This window comes from Coptis chinensis, chromosome 2 (genome assembly GCF_015680905.1).
Source record: "Coptis chinensis isolate HL-2020 chromosome 2, ASM1568090v1, whole genome shotgun sequence".
NCBI classification, from domain to species: Eukaryota; Viridiplantae; Streptophyta; class Magnoliopsida; order Ranunculales; family Ranunculaceae; genus Coptis; species Coptis chinensis.
Window position 1 is genome coordinate 16,617,150 of NC_141457.1, and position 10,216 is coordinate 16,627,365.

The 10,216-nt window shown below is 38.3% G+C and overlaps 1 protein-coding gene across 1 annotated transcript; it reads right to left on the bottom strand.

The window, feature by feature from the left end:
* Nucleotides 1–4,543: 4,543 nt before the first annotated feature.
* On the bottom strand, nucleotides 4,544–5,056 carry LOC147515140 (uncharacterized). Its single transcript, XM_086592806.1, has one exon. The coding sequence runs from the start codon at nucleotides 5,054–5,056 to the stop codon at nucleotides 4,544–4,546; it is 513 nt and encodes a 170-aa protein (XP_086448932.1).
* Between the last annotated feature and the right edge of the window lie 5,160 nt (nucleotides 5,057–10,216).

Sequence of the window (10,216 nt, forward strand, 5' to 3'; positions counted from 1 at the left end):
TTACTCAAAGTAACGTGCCTCTTAAAATAGAAGCGGGACGTTTCTTCAAGAAACAAAACAAAAGTGGGACGTTTGTTACTTAAAGTGACGTTTTAATCTATTAATCTCTCCAACATCAACTCCGACAAATGGCCGTCCTTTGGAATACACTTCGCTTTATTTTGCCCTATTGGAAACTACCCAGGGTTTGGGGGCGGTGTAAAATCCTAGTGGCACCTATGTAGAGCCTATGTGGGAGTAGGGCCGTCAATGGGTCGGGCCAGGCCCAATGCCCAATTGAATCCGAACCGATAGGATAGGGACTTAGAACTTAAATGTTGTCCAATAAGACTATTGGCATGGGCCAATTATGGACATACCCTCATCCGACCCGATAACGGCCCAGCCCGAAAACTAAGGTAATTTTTTAGTTTTTCAAATAAGTACTATTAAATTTGTAACTACTAGTCACATAAAATGTTAAGAGGCTTGATGGATTAGTGTTGTAGTGCCACATATAAGGCTTGGGTTTGTCTTACTACACTCTATTTCAGTTTTTTTTTAGAGAAATAATTAAAAAATATACTATTTCCATATAACCTTATTGGACCTAGGCCAGGCCCTAATCCGATCATGTCCAACAGGACCTAGACTGGGACTTGGACCTTCTAAATGTAAATATAATTTGGATGGGACTTGGACATAGGTGAGTCATGTTCAAGTCCGGCCCGCTGACATCCATATGTGGGAGTGTAAATTACACCCCCATTGGATATGCCCTAACAATTAAAACCTTAATCTTGTTATGAAAGATGTGGGACTCATGTGGATGCCCACCATTGAGCCCATATGAGGAATGTTTCTATTCTTGTAACATTTGTATATTGGAGAGGAGGTTACCTAGTTATATATAAAGAGAACATCCTCTCATTCATTATTCACTTTTATCAATAAGATTTCTCTCTCTCTTTCTCTCATTGTTCTTCTACTTTATTAGTGTAGTATTCTCTTTAAAGCTAGTTAAGTATAACACGTTATCAACACGAAGACTCTAGGAGCTATCAACTACTAAGTACCATCTTCTTCTACTTATCATCCACACGAAAGCAAAGGTACAAGAACATATTACTTTGTTTTTACTAAAGCAGTTTCGATTTTGTGCTTGTATGAAGGTCTTCCCTCTGTTGGATTGACCTTAAAATATTATGGTAGATGTGTAACTTATGAGGTAACAACATATCAAATTTCTAGAAACATCTAACAGTTAAATCGTCGGATATATAATAAATAACATTACTGTTCATACTTGATCTATGACTTCAATTCCAATTTTTTGTTCTTTTGATGTATACTCATGAACAATGATGTAGACCCTAAAGTTCTAAGATATATTTGGAACCCGAAGTTCCAAGATCTATTTTTCTTTTTAGAAACCTGAAGTTCTAAGATCTATTATATTTTAGGAACCTGAAGTTCCAATATCTAGTTTTTTAAGGAACCAGAAATTCTAAGGTCGATTTTTTAGGAACTTGGAGTTCCACGATCTATTTTTTTTAGGAACCAGCAGCTCCAAGGTCTAATTTTTAGGAACTTGAAGTTCCTAAGATCAAATTTTTAGGAACCTGCGCGGCACTTTGCAGTTCAAGTACCTCAAATGTTTTAGGGAAGGTTGTAATGCAGTGGAATGGATTTAGTTTGACAAGAAGGTTGACTCAGAAGTGTGTAACTTGTGTAAGGAAGAAGATGAGCTTTGTGAAGTCTGTAAGTTATGCAAGGGTTGTCATGTCCCTAATTCTTGTATAAAGAGCAATTGAGTTGCTATGTATGGAGTTTAGTTCTTTAATGTTAGAATGTCAGTTATCTTGTGATCAATAAAATGTTATGGAGCAATAATAAACAAGGGTCCCAATAAACAACTTGTGCACTTTAACAAAATAACATATTCATTCCCCAAATCAAAGTCATACCTACATAGTCATTCCCATTCTCAACTACATACCACAAAATACAAAAGGAACCCAACACAAAACGGTAAACAAAACACAGAATGACATCTGACATTCAACATAGCACCCAGCTCATAGCTAAAGCTTATTTCTGACAACTTCAACACAAAAACATAAACATTGACAACTTCAATTTCACCCAACTCAGAACAACTTCAACACAAAAACACAACATCACACAATGATTTCTGACATCCTGTAAGCAAAAACAACATTCTTCGATCTCCCACAGGTTTACTACTGAAACAAACAAAATAATGACATTAATTTACAAAAACTTAGCAAGATAAATAAAGACAAATACATAAAGAAAGTAAAATCCAAAGAAATAAAGACCAACATCATTTTTTTTTTCTTCATTGAATTCTTGAAATCTTCATAGCTCTGAGGACACATCAAAGCTTGCACCACCAGTCTAGGTTGAGTTAAACATTGGCTTCTCTCCCTAGCTAACCTAGCTTGCTCAAATTCCCAACACTCCTACATAAGCTGCTCCTCCTCAATTTCTTTTGGATATGCAGTAGGAAGTCCCCTAGCCACCAAAGCAACATCTCTTGCATCTCTCCATTTCATCACATGAGTAAATACTTCATCATGTGAAACTTCATCACCATGCTCATCAACATAGGCTCTAGCAACCATCACTTCTTCCCGAGCTATATTGTTATATCCAAATCTTACACAAGACATTAGATGATCTGGATATTTCTCACCCCTTCTAGAATTCTCACCCTTGTTCACTTGCTCCTTACCTTAATTTACCTTTGTTCTTCCCCATTTGAGATTGTGTGAGAAAGAGAGAGAGATGTCAAGGAGATCCTTTTATAGTATTGTTTTTTTTCTGAATTGGTTACGGGGTTAGGCAGACCCCAACCTGTATTAACTTTGAAACCTTTGGTACGGTACATGGTGTCTCTTGTATCATCATCTATCATTTATGATAGTTTGGCATCAAGAGGGTGATTGATATACATAAAAACTACATAATTGATATTACATAGTTTTGACAATTAGTCTGCTGGCAAGTTACATTCTTTGTATGTGTGTTGTATACTGAATTTCTCCAGTTGGCTTATGAGGAGGGTAATGGATGCGTGAAGGTTCAGGCAATACTACGGGATGGTTTCCTTACCTCGAATGATCTGCATTGCTCTGTATGAGTCAGTTGCTACTCTCACTTTCTTAAGGTTCATAAGAAGTGCACACTCAAGTCCTTTCTCAACAGCCAATAGCTCCTTAAACGTGACTGATCTATTGAGTGAGCTCCCTGTGTAAGCACCAAGAATAGCTCCTTCTCTATTCCATAGGACACCTCCATAACCACAACTGCTGGCAGTGACTGATCCATCTGGGTTCAGCATAACTTCATCTTCTCCTGGTTTGATCCATATTCAATGAACGTTGAGGAGACATAGTTCACTTGTAGACCTATTCTGTGCATAAACTCTATTGTACCAATACTATCAGTGGCATCCTTAACTGTAGATTGCAAATACATCTTCATAGTCTTGACCATTCTCCAGTAGAGTAATTGAGGTGTAGTACTCTGATTTCTAAACCTCCTAGCATTTCTTTCATGCCAAATCTAGTAGATAGCTACACATATCAAGGCTTTTGCAATTTCACCTTCTTTAGAGACACCCCTACACTTTCTAAAGATATCATACCATTCTGACACAGAAGTTTTAACCGCAGATCCCCAACCAAGTAGAGTTTTCACATATGACCACACTTGTTTTGTGAAAGAACAATCGAAAAACAAGTGATGTGAATTTTCTCTGGCATTACTGTCACATAAACAACAACTCGAGTGATTTAAGATATTTTTCTGCATCAGTTTATCTTGAGTAAGAAGCGCACCTGCAAAAAGTTGCCAACTAGTAAAAGAGTGTTTGGGAATGACGAGCTTACCCCAAACAACTCTGACCTACTTTACCTTCCTTCAAATAGCCTTAAGAGCTGCATAGGCAGATTTGACAGTGTATTTTCCATTACTTGTAGCAGTCCACACTAACTGATGATTTGGTAGCAAAGAATTAATAGGAGTTCCTATTATCATAGATTTGAGCTCACATTGAGGTAAATTGGTGATGATATTGGACCATCGACCATTGACAATGAAATCTGCAACCTTTGTTGTGTCATTTATTGCCAAAATGCAATCTTGCTTGAGCATTTCACAGAAGTTGAATTTCTGAGCACCATGGGACATGCTAGAAGGATGTAGTTTCGCCATTTGCAATGAGGACCCGAGAGAACTTTAAAGCATATGTCCTATACTTTAAGATATTTCGCCATGCCCAAGAACAATCAGTAGGTGTTCTCATGGTCCAAAAGTGCTTTTCTTTTATATGATGCATCCAAGTCCATTTTACCCATAGAGAGTCTTTCTTGCTCGTCAGCCTGTATATGAGTTCATAGTATGCAGCTCTATTCCAAACTTTGGCATCAATGATACCAAGGCCTCCTTCATCTTTGTTGAGTCTAAGAATTTCACTACAAGCATGATGCGTCTTTCTTCTAAGAGTTGGACCAGGCCATAAGAATTTGTGGCAAACTCAATAGACATCTTTCAACACAGTTTTGGGGAGTATAAAGGATTGTGCCCAATATGTGTGAAAAGATGATAGTACTGATTGTACCAATTGGAGTCTCCTTGCATAAGAAAGTGTCCTGTTCTTCCAGTCAGAAATTCGGGAAGTTAACTTCTCCACCAAGGGTAGACATTCCCTAATTCCAAGCCTTGTAGAGATCAATGAAAGCCCCAAATACTTTATAGGAGGCTTTATGATTGCAACACCAAGTAAGTCTGCAAGTGTTTTGCCTCCTGCATCACTCATGCTCCCTGCTAGCAAAGTGGCTTTAATAACATTTGTGTCTAGTCCTGTAGCACTAGAAAACGAGGAGAGAACATCTTTGATAGCCAAAATAGAGTCCACCTCGCCTTTACAGAAAAGCATTACATCATCAACGAAGCAAAGATGCACTATAGAGAGTTTCCTACATTTCGAGTGGAATTTAATGCCTCTAGAGCATGCACTCTTTTGCAAAAGACCACCTAGCAACTCCATGACTAGAGCAAAAAGTTAGGGTGATATTGGGTCACCCTGTCTCAACCCACTTTTTCCTTCAAAATAGCCATAAGGGGTGCCGTTGACAAGAACTGAAAAAGTGGGAGTCATGTAACACATCTTGAGCTAATCCACAAACAAGCTAGGAAATTTGAACTTGTTGAACATAAGTTCAAGTGCTTGCCAACTGATGCAGTCATAAGCCTTTGTGAGATCCACCTTAATAGCACATCTATTTGTACCGTGACTTCTGTTAAAACCTCGAATGAGCTCATGAGCTAGAAGGATGTTGTCTTGTATTGCTCTTCCAGGGATGAAAGAAGATTGATTCAAAGAAACCAAAGATGAAATAAAGGAGTTCATTCTGCAAGTAAAAATCTTAGCCACACATTTATAAATGACATTACAACATGAAATTGGTCTAAAGTACCCTACTTTTGAAGCATTAGGTTTCTTAGGAATAAGGCACAAGATGGTAGAATTGGTACCTTTATGTATATGCTTTGTAGTGAACATGAATTTCACTGCTTTAATCACATCAGCACCAATTATAGCCCAGTATTTCTTATAGAAGAAAGTATTAAAACCATCAACACCTGGATATGCCAAATAAGTCTTATAGAATTGTTGAAGGTATTAATAAGTCAATTTCTTAAAGCATTAAAACCATCTTATAGTATTGTTGAAGGTATTAATAAGTCAATTTCTTGAAAAGGTAAATTGTGATATGCCAAATTGTGTCCCAATACATTCTATATTGGGAAAGGAAGTTCATACCTGATTTTGACCAGTTACAGAAGACTCATTGGTGGCTCTTGAAATAGGTTGATGTGTATATAAAGTTGGATTTTCAAAATAGTTGTACATTTGTCCTCTACTTTGACCACCTCTAGAGCTTCTAGTACCTCTACCCCTTGTAGGTGGTTTTGCAGATGCTTGACTTTCATTCAATGGTTCTTCAAATGCTTGACTTGCATTGACTTGTTGAGAAACTTGGTTTTCACTGACTTCTGTTGATCCAACTGTACCACCCCTTCCACCTCTACTACCCTTGCCATGACCTCTACTACCTCTTCTACCTCTAATACCACTTGTAGTTAGCACTTGGCCTTCATTAATAACTTGAGGTGGCACTTGGCCTTCAAGTGTTTGACCTTCATTCTCAGCTACATCCCCTATAATACAATATTTTTTTTCTAAGTTAGCAATGTATTCATATGAAAAATGTTACAAAAAGGTTGGCTTAATTGGGATTATATTTCCCAATTAACCTCAATCAAACCTAAAATAAATTACATCAGGAGACTCCCACCTAGTAAGCCATTAAGGCTTTCCTAGATATGCCACCTGTTCTTGGGGGGGGGGCGCAATTGTAGACTATGATTTGCAGCATGGTCTGCTGCGAAGTTCACTTCACGCCACATACTTGAGATCAAAACATAAGATAACTTCTTTCTTGTGAGTGAGAGTGAGAGTGAGGGCATTACAGTCATTTGGTCCTTTTAAATTATTTTTGGTTCGAAAAACCCTCTTGGAGGGAACTTGCCTTTTAAGGCAGACTCTAACCGATGCTCTTCGATGTGCTTCTGTTGTTGACTCTCAAACGGCTCAGCCATGGATGGTGATGAGACTATGGATCCACTAGATAACTCTAGTTCTATCATTCCAGCAGTAGATCAGGCCGCAAAAACCGCCCCAATTGCTTCTCCAATAAGTGAACCTGCTGCTTCACCTATTGCTTCTCCGACTATTGGTGGGCGGTCATGGAGCTCCTTATTCAGTTTGAGTAAGTCTTCTAAACTACAACCAAACCTTGAAAAGGTCTATCCTTTAATCTCAAATGGTATTGCTAAAGTACCACTTGATATTGTTGAAGAGGGATTTCTCTATGGAAAGACTATGTTGTTAGTTTCTTCATTGAGAAGAGATTATCTTACCCACTTGTTAAAGATGCACTGACCAGATAATGGAAGATTAAGGGTAGCATTGATATGGTGGCTGATAAGGATCTATTTTACTTTAAATTTGTGAATGAAGAAGATCAAAAATTGGTAGTGGAACTTGGCCCTGTATACATTGTAGGGAGAGTATTCGTTGTTTGACCATGGTTGGAAACTGTTGAGCAGCATAGGAGTAAAATTAGATCTGTTCCTATTTGGGTTAAAATGGATCTCCCAAAATAGTTATGGACAAGAAAAGGTATTGGATTTGTTGCTAGTATTTTGGGTAATCCTATATGTATGGACGATGCAACAGCGAAGAGGGAAAGACTAACCTATGCAAGAGTTTGTATTGAGGTGGAAACTGATTTTGCTTTCCCAAGCTCAACCACAGTAAATCTGGGCAAATGACTCATTGTAGATATTGGGATAGACTACACTTGGATCCCCTCTTAGTGTAGTGTTTATAAGATCTTTGGGCATGCTGACGCCAAGTGTCCCAAACAAAAGGGAGCTACTAACATGGTTAGTAAGAAACCTGAAACCCCAAAGTAGCAGAACCATCTCAAGAAGAAAGTACAATAGAGATGGACTCCTAAGAAATATACAAATGTTATAGGAGAATCTAGTTATCTGAGAGATGAAGAACGTAATCCTATTCTCCCTGTTGATGACTCTACTATTGAAACCATGGACTTAGAGCAACCTAAAGGAGCTACAACCTTAAATAGTATCACAGTGCATGAAGGTTCACTCGAAGATGTAGTCGCTTTGCCTGAACATGCTACAGTCGCAAATAGAGCTATATGGTTCTTGGTGGTCTGATGACGACAACTTCTACGCTTGTAGTATCTCCAACTACTGAGTTGGAACCTTTACCTGTCAGTGACAGAGAACCATCGGTTACTACCATACAGTTGAACACATCACCCCTCCCTTGGTGCCTGTGATTCCTAAATCTTTTTGTAGATTTGAAATCCTCCTTTCTTGTGAAGAAGAAATTGCCCTTGACACTGAGTTGTTGACTGACAAAGGGGAATATACCATGCAAGGGAATGTTTATACTGTTGCTGATGAGGATGGTCTCAATTCCTCGGGTGATGAACAAGATGCAACAGAGCATATCTTCTTCAAAGACAAACATGGCATTATTGAAGCAGATGATGGTCATATGACATACACTCCTCCTTATAAAGCCAAGGCTGCGTCAGTAAGTACTCCACTCACTGAGCATGCATCTATTGGTTCTGTCCCTGTGAAACATGATTCTAACAGACCCAGTAAGAAGAAGAAAATGGGAAGGCCCAAGGGGGCAAAAAACAAAAAATAACTCTAGTTTTAAATGAGTACACCATTTTGTGTTTGGAATGTGAGAGGCATTAATAACCCTCTCAAGCTTCAAAAGTAAATAAAGTTAGAATAGAACTCAAAATTGCTCTTTTCTCTTTGCTAGAAACTAAAGTTCGGCAAGATCATTTTGATTATATTAGGAATATTTGTTGTCCCTTTTGGAGTTTTTTTTGGAGAACTACACTAGTGATCCTAGTGGTAGGCTGTGGTTATGCTGGGACCCCGCCATTGTTCTGGTTAATAAAGTTGCCGAGAGTGCTCAATATATACATTGTCATGTAGAGTACTTGCCTTCCTCTACTTCTTATTGGCTTACTGTCATTTATGCTAGTAATGTTAAAAGGGAGAGACTTATTCTATGGGATGATATCATGGCATTATCTACTTCTATTAATAAACCATGGTGTATTTGTGGTGACTTTAACAATGTTCTTAGTGCTGATGAGAGACTATGGGGGGGGGAGGGGGGGTCCTATTCACCCTTGAGTGATAGTAGACTTTCAAAATTGCCTTCTTACAGCTGGTCTTTCTAATCTCAAAGCTAATGGAGCTCTATTTACATGGTGTAACAATTCTGATGGTACTAATAGAAGAATGTCAAAGATTGATAGGTGTTTGGTAAACTCTGAATAGTTACACATGTTTCATAATACGGAGGCTAATTTCTTGCCATATGGAGTTTCTTATCATAGTCCCATTTTGGTTACATGGAAGGATTTTGTATGGAAACCTGGCCCTTTCAGGTTCTACAATGCTTGGGTGTCTCATCTGGATTTCCAAAAGGTTGTAACAGAGGCATGGGAGCAAAATTTTCATGACAACCCGATGTATGTACTCATTGGGAAACTGAAACTTCTTAAATCTAAATTGAAGAGCTGGTCAAAGCATAAATTCTCTAATATCCACTCTGTGGTAGAGGACACAAGGTATGGGGTCTTTAGACTACAAACTTGTTTACAGACGGACCCTTCTAATGGGGAGCTGATTAGACAAGAGAAGGATGTTTTATGGCTATATGGTGAAGCGGCTAGAATGAAACAAGTTGAGATACAACAAAGGACACATTCTGATTGGATGGCTTTTGGTGATAGAGGAACAACTTATTTTCATAATTTGCTGAGAGAGAGAAAGAACAGAAATTCCATTTGGTCACTCAATACTCAAGATGGTACTTCTCTTAATACACAACTAGAGATTGCTGAGGAAATCGTCAACTTCTACAAGGAGTTAATGGGATTTGATTGTTCTACCCAGGTGGATGCTAGTTTCTTTGAAGAAGTGAAGGTACGAAACTCTATATCTACTCTTTCTGCGGATGCACTAGCTTATGATGTCACAGATGTGGAAATTAAACATGCTTTGCTTGATATGGGGGACAACAAATCCCCTGGCCCTGATGGGTTTAATGCATTCTTTTTCAAGTCATGTTGGAGTATCGTAGGAAGTGATTTCTTGAACATTATACATAATGTCTTCAGACTTTGTATTATGCCAAGGGGGGCTAATGCAACCTTTCTCACGTTAGTGCCTAAAGTCAAGAATCCTTCCAAAATGGAGGAGTACTGCCCAATAGCATGCTGTAATGTGATCTATCGATGCATCTCTAAAGTTATTACTAATAGGCTGAAACCTATAGATCATTGCATTTCTCCACATCAAACAACCTTCATTCTAGGCAGGAGTATACAGGACAACTTACTTCTTTCTCATGAGCTCTTGAGAGGATACACCCGAAAGGCCATCTCTCCTAGATGCACCATAAAAGTTGATATTAAAAAAGCATATGATATGGTTTGTTGGGATTTTATCACTTGTATGTTAAAAAGATTTGGTTTGCCTGATAGAATGATTGCTTGGATTAAACTATGCC